General features: G+C 41.8%; 1 protein-coding gene across 7 annotated transcripts in view; it reads left to right on the top strand.

Moving 5' to 3' along the window:
* Positions 1-14,833, top strand: part of TTLL5 (tubulin tyrosine ligase like 5) — a 144,142-nt gene that overhangs the window by 30,280 nt on the left and 99,029 nt on the right. For all 7 annotated transcript variants that reach the window (XM_072865306.1, XM_072865307.1, XM_072865304.1 and 4 more), the window contains exons 12-15: positions 1,329-1,436; positions 10,804-10,885; positions 12,339-12,400; positions 13,145-13,236. In XM_072865306.1, the coding sequence (XP_072721407.1) occupies positions 1,329-1,436; positions 10,804-10,885; positions 12,339-12,400; positions 13,145-13,236 (344 nt within the window). The remainder of the gene's footprint in view (positions 1-1,328; positions 1,437-10,803; positions 10,886-12,338; positions 12,401-13,144; positions 13,237-14,833) is intronic.

The raw sequence follows: 14,833 nt of genomic DNA on the forward strand, positions 1-14,833 counted from the left end.
AGTTATTTATATTGATACATTTCCACACCCCACCCCAACCTAAAGTATAAAACATGCACTCTCAATTATTAAGTAAACTGCTGAGCAATGCAAGCAGGTTTCTCTAACTATCCATTACAAGGCTTCTTGCACCTTTCTCTGATGCATCTAGTTCTGGTCATAGGGAGGGAGAATGCTGGCTGGAAAGTGCTGGCCTTGTCTGGGCTGGCAAGATTTTTGTGCTCTGGGATGTTTATGTGCACTTAGACATTGCCATGCTGTGTTGCTTCCACTTAGTTGTCTTCTGGCACAGAAGTTCACATCTGAATTTGCTTGCATGCTCCTCTGTAATTATTCAGGTCCCTGCATGTCATCATCTGAACATGAGAAATAGTAATTGTAGGCCTAAATCGAACTGTCTAGTCAAGTGGTTTCTACTAGATGTTCTTTGGCACAGGGACTACCAAATGTCTGTGTGGGTTTGCTGGAGGTCTTGTGTGTTTGCTTGTGCTCCCTTTGAGGGGTGGGGAAGGCTGTCCTATCATTCCTACTAACTTTTCAGACTAGGACTCCAGTGTTCGTTCATTCCCTCCTCCTCTCACTTCTCTATTGCTTGTCCTTGAAAACAGAAACTAAGTGTGTTCTTTCTGTTGCATGACTCATCCCAAGCCCCGTATAGAATCCAGGTCTACATCTAACGTGCATCTTTTCTTGCCTTTTGCTCCCTCTGTCAGCTCAGATTCCTGTTCCTGAGCTCTGTTTACAGGCTCATACAGGAGCTGGAGAGAGCTTCCTTACTGAAACTGCTGATTATCTATAGGTCAGCAGGACTGGGAGCTGCCACCAGTCATATAATTTTGAAGTGATTTGTGAATCATGGGAACAGCTGCTTTAGAGGAAGGTGCAACATCACAGAACAGTTATCTCAAAAGTCCACAAGAAAAATTTTTGTAACTCAGTGGCTATGGCTTATTCTCTGTAGTTTAAGAGCTTATCTCACTAACCCACTCTTGTTTAATCCGTCCTAATACTCTGAGTGGGCAGTGATCTGACTCCAGCTGACATGTGCTGATGTGCTTGCCACGTGTTTCTGCTTACTTGCACTGTACATACACTCACTTTTATCATTCTCATTTGTGAGTATTTTTGCACTAGGATACTTACGCATGTATCTATATACTTATGCTTGCATGGATTTCCAAACATCATTGCTTTGTCATCCGTAGGCTCTCATGTGCTTCGATTCACAAAGGTATCTGTCCATATGCATATTCTCATGCTTTTCTAGATATTGTGTGCTACTTCACAATCTACTTTTTTTTTTTTTTTTCCTCCTCCCCTCCTTGCAGCACTGATGGCCAACGTGGAGGACCTGATTATCAAGACTGTAGTTTCTGCTGAGCTGGCCATTGCCACAGCTTGTAAAACTTTTCTTTCACATCGTGGCAGCTGCTTTGGTAAGGCACTGGGGACACCTTTGTTGATTGGCTCTTGAGTACTGTTTGAAACTTCCAGCTTTCTGATGCTACAGAGAAATGTGCATTCCCTATTGCAAGGAAGCTGGATACTGGTTTTTTTTCTCAGTATAGGCCTCTGAGGGCAGGGGACGTTGAATCACAGTTGCCCCTGTGCCAGTGTTGTTAATCAGAATCTCATGCTGGAAAATGGGAGGATGAAAAGGCACTTGAATGGGAACTGGGGAAATGCTGGAAAGTTGGAGTTACTGACCCACTAGTGCCCTTGCAAAGGATGGCTGTGGATGATTAAACATCCCTTTAGAGCATTTAATATTTTCTATTGAGCCATCTAGCCCGATGTAGTTCTGAATTATTATTCCACCCTAGTCCTCAGATCCATGTATATGTGTAATACAGTGCCTGGAATGACGGTGGTGGTAGCACTTCTGGGCTTGTCCTTGTGTGAGAGTACCACGTGGTGGCGTCAAAGCCTATTTCTGGCAGAAGCTGGATGCAGAACTATGTGCTGGCAAAGGGATTTGAGAACTTGCTGGCAGCAGATGCTGGGATGAGGTCCAGAAAGCAGTGGCTGGTACCACAGTGTGCCTTCTCCTGCTTTCCAGTGGCTGCTTCCCAACCTTCCCTAAAGAGGCCTCCTCCTGCTCTTAGCTGCCCTTTGCTCGTGTGGATACATGCATGAAGATGGAGGTTTGGGGCAGGGGAAATGAGTCTAGAATTAGTCGCAATCAATGCTTAAACCAAAGACTAAGCTTGGCTTAAGCTATCCTGTGTTTAGGTGTTGGGACTTATATTTAAACTAGCCGTGACAGGTAAATCCATTTGCGTGGTCCTTGCATTGCACTTGGGTATTGACAATTCTGCAGCTTTCAACACTCTAACACAAATGCTATCATCTTTGGATATTTGGGGGTGTTGAGACAGTCAAGAACCAAGGAGGAGCCATGGCTGATATGTTGTTTAGTTACCTGCCAAACTAGCTACCTCTCTGGCCTTAGCTCCTCCAGACTGACTCCGATGCCTTTGTTCAAAGTTGGAGAACCTTGGCATACATGGGCATTTATGAGTTAGATAATAGTTTTAGTGAAGTAGCAGTTTATCAGCTACTCCAGAAATATCAGCAACTGGATTAAAAAAAAAAAAGCACACCACAAAACTTCAACTGCCTCTTTTTTTGCTTCTCCCTTTTCCTCCCTCAGTTGTGTTTCTAGATTCCACTAAGCTGTGTATGTGGAAACTAATGTTCCTCATGTACTTTCTGCTGGGCCTGACTCTGAGGTTATCCCACTTCCTGCTGCCTCCCCAGGGCTGCACTAACCACCCTCTCAGATGCTCCCCCACAAATAAACTGTTTTGTTCCATTTATTTCAGTGTAAACATAAATTAAGAGCTTCCCAGGAAAGAGAGCTTAAGTAGGAGCCATACTGCTTCCCTAGGGAGCCTGAGGCATTTCCAGAGCTCAGTACTTTCTGCCACCTTCCCCCACAATTAAGTGGTGGTCCTTGTCCCAAGGATTTGAACTGCCCTCGTCATGCTGTATGGCTCATTCTTCATCTGTGTGTCTTGTTCTGACACTCTTTGGATGTGCCACTTTTAACCCTGTTGTAAAAAAAGGCAGTTTTTCTAGCTGGAAATGTTCAGAATGGCTGAGTTCACAGCTCTTAACATGAGGGAGAAAACTGAGAACGAAGATTTCAAGGCAGCATGCAGAAGCTCCCAAGAGTCTTTTTTTTTTTTTTTTTCATTCTGGGCTGTGAACAATGAAACTGCATGTGTGTCCTGAGAAACTTTTCAAATGATCAGTCTGTCTCAGACTTCAGAAACCTGTATCTGAGATTCAGATACAGAGGTAGGCCTTGTTTGGAAAGCTTCTAGAAAAATATGACCAACTTAATGCATATTCTACTCTAGTCTTTGTAATGCTATTCTAGGGAATAGGACTCCAGCACAATTGCCACCTTCTTGCTAAAAATTAAATCACAAGTACTTATTTGTCTAGATTAGTTTGCCCACTTGATTTCTCTAACAGTTTAGCACTGCTGTGGTCCTTCATTCCTTTTCCAAGTAAATGTTTTTTTTATGTGATATACTTGTTTTCTAGATTTAAGGGAAAAGACTCCATTCACGGCTTCTTCATGTTCTAAAATAAGACTGGTGAGACTGTGTGGTTCCAGCTACCCATGTTTGTCTAGAAAGTGAGAGCGGTAGGTCAGGATGATTCTTTTTCTAATGTCAAAGTGGAGTGCTGCTGACAATTTGTGGAAAGATTGTAGTGATTCCCCTTTTGGCCATGTCATGTGAGCTGTTTACTGCATTCTAGTAATAATCAGTTCTCAGAGGACTTGAGATGCTCAGTAGTTTTGTTCCTCTGAAGTGCATCACAAAGTAGTGTAAGTACTACATGATTTTGTTGCAGCCTTGTTCATGCATTGTTATTAACAACGCGATCTCAAGCCTCTATTTTGTTCTTTATGATTAGCTAAGAATTCCTCATGTAAAATTAAGCTGCAAGTAAAAATTGTCTTAACCAGTAGCACCAGAGGAGGGCATGCTGCAGGACTCTGAACCACTGCATTGTCCTGAAGCTGGTCACCACCTGAGTTGTTGGTTGCCTCTGGAGCCTTCTTTAAGAGAAACTGGATTTTGCACGGACTTTGAGGGATGTGACATCTCAGTGGGAGCAGGAAGTACGATAAGGATACATATGCATTAAAGACCGCATTGTTCTCCCTCCTGGAGTAAGCACTTCTGGGTAGGCTAGAAAAGACAGTGAGGCCTGCTTTCAGACAGTCTGAAAAATCTCTCTGTAGCATGGTTTAGTAGGGGATGAAATGAAGGCAACTGGGTGCAGCACGTATTTCATGAACCTGAAGAAGCAATAGATTTAAGTCCCCTGTTTCATTCCCGGCTCTAGTCAACCCAGCGGTGACACTGTTGAGCCCTTCTGCAATCAAGAAGGCAGGGCAGCATAGGATAACAGGCATGTTTGATCCCACCAAAGCAATGAGTTTCTTTCTTAGCTGCTCCTGTGTCCTAAGGCTGAATTGGTCAGGCTTATGCTTCTAATCACATCTACATTAAAATGGTATAGAGCAAACAATAAACTATTGTACTGCTTGAGTGGTGCTGACCTGGAGCTAAATGCTTAAAAAAAGTCTTCATTTGTATCTAATCACCAGTTCTCAATCATCTATGTTACTGTTCTTCATGAGCATTTAATTTTCTTAGTAGTAGCAGTTGACCTGTTTGCGGGAATGGTAGCCTTTTGTGGTATTGAACAGTGCTGGCCAGCTCCCTAATGAGTTTTGCAGGACTCTAAAAATTTGAGATTCTTAAGGAATTTCTGTGCAAACTTGCTTGACATGAGTATAGGCAAGTCTCTGCTTAGAGACTTAAGTCAGCCATACATATACCATACACATATCCTATATCTTTTTCTGGTTTCATAGATGACATGTCAAGGAAAAGCAGAACAGGTATTCTCTACACTTATCTTTTTTTGCAAAGCTTAATCCATTCTATTTTCATACCCTTACTGTCAGTCTTTGCTTTAAAGCCAGTATGTAAAGATGCCATTTTGAATCTGGAAAAGGTTGTCCTTAGAGTCCTCTGGCTACCACCAGATTCAAGAGCCCTATACCTTCCAGGACAGGTCTTCTGATGATCCAGTGTGCCAAGGTAGGTTTTGTGATATAAATATATCTTCAGAATTTAACAAAACTGTCAGCTGAGCCTGAAGGGTAAAACAAGTTCAAGGGGTAGGTCTTCTAGTGATAGCTCCTGTAGGAGTAGGGGTCTATCCCTGCACTGTTTTCCTTACTTGTCATTTCATAGGTCTAAATGGTATCGAACTGATTGTTGATGATTTAGCACCCAGAGCTCAGCTGAAAGAGTCAGGATCCCTGTTTCTGCAGAAGCTTTCTGGTTTCTTTAGGAAGCTGTTCTCAGCTTGGTAGCACCAGTTTTCTTTCTCAGGGTGCTGGGGCAGACCTAGGAAGAATTAACTCTTCCAAAAACAGTCATAAAGAAATGACCAGCATTGTAAATTTATCGTCAGTGGACTTGTGTTACCAGAGTCTGAATCAACCCTGGCTTCTCATTCCATCTTCTACTGCCATTGGTTCTTGTAGTGACATTAAGGTCTTTAGCAGATAGATGAAGAACATGATAGGTGAGAACTAGGAGACAAGAATAACTTCGTTATTCTTGTCTCCTAGTTTGCTTGGGGCCAAGGTTGTTGGAGTTTAGGAGCTTGAAATCAGAAGAACTTGGGCTAATGAAGTCAGGAAACATGCTCTCTTTCTCCTTCACCTCAGGTACCCATGTATCTGTGGAGTCAGCTGGCTTTTATTTTGATCTACCTGCTACTACCTTTTCTTAATTTGGCCACTTAAGTTTGTTGAAGAACAAGTAGCAGCATATCTACTGTTCTGTTCCTCAGTGACATAAGGGAAGTTAAGTGATGTCCAAAGGTGGTTTTTGGGATGTTAACCTCTTCGCTCACGATGATCTCACACGCTGGGTTGAAGAACTTTCTCCTTCATGGGTGATAATTTATTTACCCTGTAAGATTAGGATTATAAAGGCAGCCCAGTTTGCACCAAGACTCCTGTTCTTTGATGTTAGCCTTGAAGATAGCCTTATTAGCTTTTCTGACTTCAGAGTAGAGGGACGATTCTGAGTCTGATTTTGGTATAGGTGATGAGCCCAACTGTAATCTTCTCTTCACCAAAGAAAGTAGTGGTTTATGTAGAAGGAGGGCAACCGAGATGGTGAAAGGTCTGGAGAGCAAGACTTATGAGGAGTGGCTGAGGTCACTTGGCTTGTTCAGCTTGGAGAAGAGAAGGCTGAGGGGTGACCTCATGGCAGTCTACAACTTCCTCACGGGGGGCAGCGGAGGGGGAGGTGCTGATCTCCTCGTGTCCTATTGCTGATTACCAGGGAGAGGAAATGGAATGAAGCTGTGTCAGGGGAAGTTCAGACTGGACATTAGGGAAAGGTCTTTCACTGAGAGGGTGGTCGGTCACTGGAACAGGCTCCTCAAGGAAGTGGTTATGGCACCAACCCTGTCAGAGTTCAAGAAGTGTCTGGACGATACTTTTAGTCATATGATTTAGTTTTACTTAGTCCTCCAAGGAGCAGGGAGTTGGACTCGATGATCCTTATGGATCCCTTCCAACTTGAGATATTTTATGATTCTATGTAGGCACCCTGCAATTAATCCACTTCTGAAGACTTCTATTGGGAATGTGACTAAGTGTCCATGAGGCTTCAGTAGAAGGAAAAAAGGTTGAGAAGTCATCTTATAAGTGATGGACTTTCTCTGGTTACCTATTGTGGAGAAAGTGCCTCTAAGTGAGGTAACTACACATTTGGCCAAGTTAGTGTGACAGGTGCAGGCTGCATCTTGTGACATAGACAAGAACACCAAGATGTGGAATAATTCTGTCCCCTCTTGTTGGGTCCTTTCCTGTAATAACACTGAGAGATAAAGCCTTTCTCTGTTAAAATAAAGTTCTCTCAAAAAGGGAGTTAAGCTGTATTATTTGGAGTGTAAGGCAAATTCCCACACAAGACTACAGCACCAGTACTTTCCCCAAAGCCTTTGGTGTCCAGAGTAGAGGCTTCTATGCTATTACTTGATATGATGCAGTGTGGCCTTTTGCTTATCAAAGCCTAAACTGTTATGCTGGCTTTTTGTAGAGAAACAGGAATGATTTGGGACCTGAGTGTGATAGCCCCCAAGATGTAGATTTGTTCATGTCCCCATAGCTGTTAAGATGTGCTCTACCAGAGTTGAAGCAGGTACTGTACCATCACTAGATAAAGTGATGGAGTTCATTTACAAAATACTATGTAGTCTCTGAAGCCTCAAGTTTGGCAATATGTTCAACAAAGCAGTACATCCATCACTATACTCTTAGAAGTTTTTCTCCCTTGCACTGACTGGTTGCTGCTTTGGATGAAATTGTAGCACAGTTAACTCTAACTGAAGCTCCTTGATACATGTTGTCTATAAGCATGGTCTGCAGGATACCTTTATATAAAATACAGAAAGAGTAGGAAGGAAAAAGGGGAGACTTGAATTTCAGTGGCACAGGTGTAGTTCCTTGCATTAGGAATGTCTGTAAATATGCTCCTGCTTAAAATGAGATGATCTGTTTTTAGTGCAAAAGCAGAAGAGTTGTATACTATGCAGCTTTTTTCAGTGTATATGTGTCCCTCATAACCTCAAGTTGCCTCCATTCAGTTGCAGAATATGGACTTTGTAGTAAAGCTGCTTCTTGTTCCCCAGTGAACAAGCTGAAAACAAAGACTAGAATTACAGCGACCCTCTAGGAATTGAGCTTATTCATTCTATGCAAAATCATGAAAACATTGTTTGCACTACCAGGCTATCACTTGTGACTTAGTTTCTAGACTTACAGAGAACAGCAAATTCTTTGTGGATATTTTCTAAAAGGGAGTGCCAGTGCAGTCTTTGACAGGATTATAAGCCAAACTTGGAATACATGGTAGTTTACCAGAACCAAAAAGCTTGAGGCCATGTCTCTAGCCTTTCTCTTAGTCTTAAATAATGACATTGGCAAAAAAATATTTGGCTGAACTGTTGCTGTTAGACTTTAGTCTGAAGCTAGCCTTTCTCTTGAGGGGATTGGGAAGCTCGGTCAGCAGTGACTTCTCTATGGGGGTTGGAGGGGGGAGGCAGGCTGTTCCTGCTGAGTCTTGGCAACAGCTGGTACCTCCTGATATAATTCCAATCTCTTTAGCAAACTGCAAGGGTGAAGCATGTTATTGTGCATTGTAGTAGTAAGAGGAGGGGAGCAAGGGAAGGCACTGTGGAAACTTGATATCTTAGTTTCTTCTATTCTTTCCTTAATAACAATAGTGGTGCAAGGTGGGTTGTCAGAAACCTACCATTGCCGCAGCCCAAGGCATGTGTTTCTCTTTCAGTCATTCTGTTTTCTTTACTCTCTCTACAGAGGGAAACGGCAGTCTTGCTGAAGTTGGTAATCCAGAGGATATATGCTCATGTCACTCTACATCTTTGTGCTGCCTTTGTATTTATTTTTACAAATTATAGGGAGTTTCACAGTAGAAAAGATACTTCTTCGTTGTTTAATCTAGATAGTGCATTTTCCAAATGTGGAAGAGGGCCAACGAGACTTTTCTAGGATAGTTGAAACCACAGGTAATTTATCTTCTGTTTGTGCCCTAGTATCCCAGGCAGACTTGAGAACCCCTTTGTGCTGAGCCCTATGTGGGAACCTGTGAGGCTTGATTCTGTTGCCAGAACATGCATATTGCATAACTCCTGATGCCCTGAGGTGGTAGTGGTATCTATCTAGGGGCTGTAGATATGACCTAGAATACATGAGACTTGGGGCATTATGGAGCAGCAGTGGAGTCTTCCTAGGAGGCCCTAAGGCATTGCAGATGGTATTGGATGTCTGTGTTTAACAATGGAATTGAGTCAACAGGGATACCCCAAAGAGCTTACTGTCCTAATAAACAAGGCAGACACAAGGAAAAGAGTGTAAAGCACCAGCAGCATGGTCAGGGCTAGCTAAGGTCAAGAGATTTCCCATGCATATTCGTAAAAGTGGACAGAGTAAGAGAGTAACTGGGTTGGAAAGAGGGAGGGTTAAAGAGCACGTGGTTTGGAAGGGAGAAAAGTGTGCGAGAGGAGGACAAAGTCAGAGGAGCCAAAATACTAGCAAAGGTCCTTTGAGGGGCAGAGGGAGGGAATGGCCAGCAGCAAAAGAAGCAGCAGTTAGTCAAAACAAAATGCTCTGCTTCCTGACTGGGGTTGGGAGGTCACAGACCAGCAGCTGCCACAGGCCCACTCATTGCTTCTCTGCCTCAGGCATGAGCTGCCTGTCCACTGGAGTTTGCTATGCCATTAAGGGTCGCAGGTCTTCACCAAACCTGAGGTTGTATTTTGAAATAATGTATTAAAATAATCAGAAGTTTCTCCTGGTCAAAATGCTTTGCTAATGTTTACACTTATAATCCCCACCTCCTCCTTTTCCCTCTACTGCAGCCTTTCCCGTCTGGGGAGCAAGAGAGCCAAATGTAGATTCAGCCTCATTTCTTTGGAGTGAACCACCTCCTTAACTCTCTGCTGTTTTGCTTCCCACTCAGTGTCTGGCTACACAGTCTAGAAAAGTGAGCAGGCAATACTTGGCTGCCATTTCCTCCCCTTCCAAGTCCCCCCCACAGCTCATTAACTTCACATTATAAGCTACATGAGCTCTTGCACAGCTGTCTGCATAGGAAGATCTTGTCAAGCAGTCCAGCTCCCTTGAGCCAGCATCAATGTCAGGCAGGTGACAAAAGGCCAAGGCCAGAATTCAAAGGAAGCAGCATGGCAAAGAAATTCTCCTGCTTTAACTCCAGACACTAGGGAACTGGTTAATTCCATGGAAATCCTTCTTCTCTGCCAATACCCTGTTCTGCAGTGTTTTGAAAAAATGTGCCTAAGTTGCCCTGATGATCATTAACTGTATTTCTTAGTGCTGGAAGAGGGAATTGCATTAACGCCAACTTCTGATTTACAGTCGTCTTTGTGTAGCATCCTTCTTGCAACTCTTTCCAAACTAGAGAGAATGTGTGTATAGAGTGAAATAGTAAAATCAATCTTGGAATGGGAAGCTGGCTTCAATCTGACCTGTGTAGAGCAGAACACATCTAGCAGATGTAATATGTTGTGAATGTTTTAGAAACTAAGAAAAAAATATTTCTATAGTGGTTTGCTGCAAAGTGGCAAGCTGTCAATAAGATGAAGAGTTATGGGAGGTTGTCCATGTAGATGGAGTTGCCGAGAAGACTCTTGTACTCCTGTGGGGATATTGCAGAAGAACATACAGGAATAATTGAAAAGAAGCTGATGCTTGAAAGAAGCAAGATTTTCTATAGCTGCCTGGAACAATGAATATAAGAATTAAAAAGTGAAAAGGAGAATGAAGTTCTGTTGTTTCCAGGATCCAATGGAAGAAGTAGATTGGACCTGCTGTGCTTGTGTCAATTCTATGTAAAAACAAGTAGTAGAGTTCTGCATGAACTGCAGTTTGTGGACTTTATTAAGAGTTTATTTTTCTACATAATACTTTCCTAAGACTCATTTTCTGCTTCCCTTTTTCCCCCACAAACAGTACATACTTAATCTTGATTCTGAGGAAGTGACATTTCCCACTTGTGGAATGTTGTTATTTTTTTAGCCCTAGAGTTCACTGGATTTAACATAAATGATATAGATAGAAGTGACCTGATGGAGACTAATGTTGGACCTTACCTGAATGTTTAAAGGTGCAGTAAGGTAAATGTACAGTGTCCGCTGTGTTTTCAGAGCTGTATGGTTTTGATGTCCTTATTGATGACACTCTCAAGCCCTGGCTGTTGGAAGTGAACCTATCCCCATCATTGGCCTGGTAAGTGACTCCCAGTTTAATATGGGGCTGGGACTGTTGCTAGAGATGGTTGTCCTTGAAACTTGTGGTCCTAGGAGGGCATGATTTCATGATGCCTGCAGAGTATTTGTTCCATTGCTAAGAGTTGACAGAGAGGATAGTCTTTTGCTTTTCCCTTTGCATAAACAAACTTATTGCAGCAATAGGTTTTGAAAGAACCCGGTTGGGATTCAATTTTCTTTTTAATTATTTCTCCTCCACAGTCCGTCATCATTGTTAACACTTCATAATCTCCCATCACAGACAAACTTTGAAACTCTCCAGACTATTGTGTGGGGTTTCAATCTGCTTGGCTGAGTAGAAACTTTAAGATTTTGGAGTCCAAGCAGAGTTCAGGCATTATGCTTGACTTGAGTATGTAGATGTATGCTTGGGCTCATATTTTTGGTCTAGTACTCTCTTTAGCTAAAATCTAAAGAGTGAGTGTTGTCTTGGCCCTTACGCTGACCCTCATAATCTAATGAAACTTGAGGGTTTATTTTTGTAGATCTCCAACTACGTGTGTTTTCTGGACTACTGTTTAACATTACAGGAGCACAGATGCACAATACACTTTTGTAGTACTGTGAGTAATATTTCAGTTATGATGGTATAAATAAGCTTTAAGCTATATGTTCCTGGAATAGCCATATCTGACCTTCCTCTTGATCCCCCCCCCCCCCCCCCTCCTTTATCCTGCATATAATTTTTTTCACACACTGTTCATAACCACAGTACCCATTTGATTTTCAGGTGCTTTTCAGGTGATTTTCATTTGATTTTCAGGCTTCCACAGTACCCATTTGATTTTCAGGTGCAACTAGAATGTTTCCACAACATTTAATTTCCCAGTTTGGTGGTTTGTGCTCATATACATACACACTGAGTTGATACACGCTGATCCGAACTGTATTCATTGATTTTTTTTTTTGATTTTTTTTTCTACTGGATAAAATTACAGATGCTTCCCATCTGTCCCCACTGTCTGATCTCTTCATATCTATCACCTTCCTTAATAATTTGTTCCCATCCATTAGAACAAACCCATCTGATTTTATGATTTTATGTGGAAGAGGCATAGGTAATTGTGGTTTTTAAGAATTCTATGACAGCAACCTCTATCTACTCCATGAAATGTAGCATAGATACATTCAAAGAAAATGTTTCTAGCCAAGCAGAGCTAAAACAAGGCTGTACGTTGCTGCATTTGAAAACTAAAGCTGTGAAAAAGGATAAACAGAAACAGATTAATCTGTTGCTGTTTCGTGTTTACCTATGTGTGTGAAAATCACCTAGTTTTGCTCCCATGTTGATTATGTCTGTTAAGGACCATTACAAAGAAACTATATTGGAAGATATCTTGGATATTGATGCGTTCCTCTCATTTAATGCCAGACAAATAATTCCTCTTGTCCTCTGTTGCATGTGGGGATAGTGATGCTCCTTTGGACCTGAAGATCAAAGCTAGCATGCTGTCAGATATGTTCACTCTTGTAGGTGAGTATAACAAAAAGCTCCTTCAATCTTTCCCTCATTTAAAACCAATAAAAGGTAGGTTTATGGGCTACATATTATTACGTGAGTATAATAGAGGAGAACTCTAGTTAAGGAGAGCAACTGTATTTAGCACTGGGAAGTTATATGTGGACATTTCAGCTTCAGAATCTGTCTGTTTGTGATGCTTAGGTGGTATTAAAAGTCCCTAGTTTGGTATTTGAAGACTCTACTCTTTTTAGCAGGTGACTTCTGTTTAGCCCTCATAATCAGTATTCATGCATTTTTTAGATTGAATGTGTGGGTTCTGGTTAGGCTATGTTAAAAGTGGAGTCATGTTTGTGAAAGCTGCATGACTTTCTAGTGCACAACACCTTTTAGGCATCCCTAGTACATCTTGGTTCAGTTACTTGATGCAACTTACCTCTAATACTAAAAGAGGCAGAATTATCATCAGGTAGCCTGTTCAGCTATTTAAGAAATGGAGCCTATCTCTATACTGCTATTCAGTAACTCATGTTACTGATTTAAGTACTTGGTTTTGAAGCAAGTTCCAGTTTTATTCAAAGAATGTGATGCAATGTACAGTTTGGGATTAAACAAAGCAAGATATAAAAAAGAAAAGCATCCTTTTTGGTCCTTGGACAGGAAGGTCATGTATAGACTGAGATCATTAACAGGAATGTTAGGTTTATATTTCAGGGTTTGTCTATCTTAAAGTTCTCATGTGGCTCCTGATGTCCATAGGCTTCGTGTGCCAGGATCCAGGCCAGCGGTCAAGCCGGGCGATTTATCATTCATCTGAATCTGTCAGGAGAAATCCATACCAGAAGCTGCAGGTAAGTGACTTCAACAAGCCAGAGCTGAGGAGGATAGCAGAAAAGTCATCCTCATTGAATTTAGCTTACAGGTGAGAGAGCCAGTGAGTGAGGTTATCTGGATTTCTAGCATAACTACAGAAGAGACTTAGGGGGATGCGCCTGAGCTATGGGCTGTTCAGCCACCTTCGTTTTGTTGTGGGCAACAAGCTTCCAGAACCCTAGAGCTTAATGAATGTCTCCAAGACCTCCTTCTAGGCAGAAATAACTTTTTCATGTAAAATTTAAGGCTTCTTTCCCATTCACTCCTGGAATCTCTCACTTCCTTTCCCATGGATCCTTGGACTGACGCCTGATGTGGCTTGCTGTGACTGTCCATTACCTTTTCTGCTGAGATGGTGCTTTCTTAGTACTGTAATGCTGAAGGGCAGTTTTTCTCTATCTCTTTTTGGCTATGAGATGGATTCCATAAATATCTGTGGAAGTGAAGCACTCACAAAAGGCAGGGAGATCCCCTATGCCATTTGGACTTTAAAATGCATTTCTTCTCAGGCAAATAGGCAAACTATGTATACTGCCACTCTCTGCAGCTGATGCATATGCTCCTGTGAGGGACATGCACATGGCTGTGTAGCTTAAGTTCAGATGGGAAATGAAAAGTCATTTTTGTTCAGTGACAGAGTACCAATACACTGTCCATTTTGGTATAGGGAAAACTCCGAGAAATTGCAACATTTTGCTTCTTGTAAAACTTGGAGTCTTGAGTCACTGGGACAGAGGTGAGTAGCTGGTAAGGTGAGATTTGAGTATCTATAGGATGTGTGGCTGAGTCCAAAGCTTCTAAGGCCAATTTAATAGATAGGGGTTCATACAGATCTCTCTGACCATGAAGGTGCTCTTTGTGGCAGACAAAAGGTATGTCAGATAAATTAGGAACCATTCCAGAAAAAAGTAACCTTCTCTCTTAGTGTAATGTGATCAGATGCTGGTGATTTGACGTCTTTTATCTGAAAAAAAATTATTCAAGACAGTCTCAGAAAATTGAGCTGTTGGGAAGCATTGAATTTTAAGGAGGCTTTAAGTTTATAGATTTATTTTGCTTACAAAACCACAAATAGGTGTAAGGCCTGGCCAGTTGAAATGTGCAAAGATTCATATGACAGAGCAGTGGTTATGAGATGGGATTAATTTATCTTTTGGGCCAGGTGTCCCCCTTACCTATGTTTACCAGGAACAGGCTTCTAATCCAGTGATAAAGTTTTATAGCACGTATTTCTTAAGTACCTAAATGGAAATCCCATGGCTAAATAGGTGTATAGATCTTTCCATGGTTCAAGAATGTTTTGGCCTGCTCTTTGCTGAATGCATTTTATCTCAGATTTTTGGATCTTCGATACTTCCGTGCCTATTCTCAGTTTCAAAGGGTACTTCGAACCTCTTTTGTTCTTCTTAGCTCCTTCATGATGTCTTAAGTTTTGATTGTTCATGTAGGCCATTTTTAATAATTGTAAAAGTTGCTCCTTGGGAAAGAAATGCTGATACCAGCGTTCTTGGTCATGAGATAGTTATGGCAACTTCAGTTTTCTGAGTTTCACCAGACTGGACTGCAAGTTCCTTG

Source organism: Ciconia boyciana, chromosome 6 (genome assembly GCF_034638445.1).
Source record: "Ciconia boyciana chromosome 6, ASM3463844v1, whole genome shotgun sequence".
Taxonomy (NCBI): domain Eukaryota; kingdom Metazoa; phylum Chordata; class Aves; order Ciconiiformes; family Ciconiidae; genus Ciconia; species Ciconia boyciana.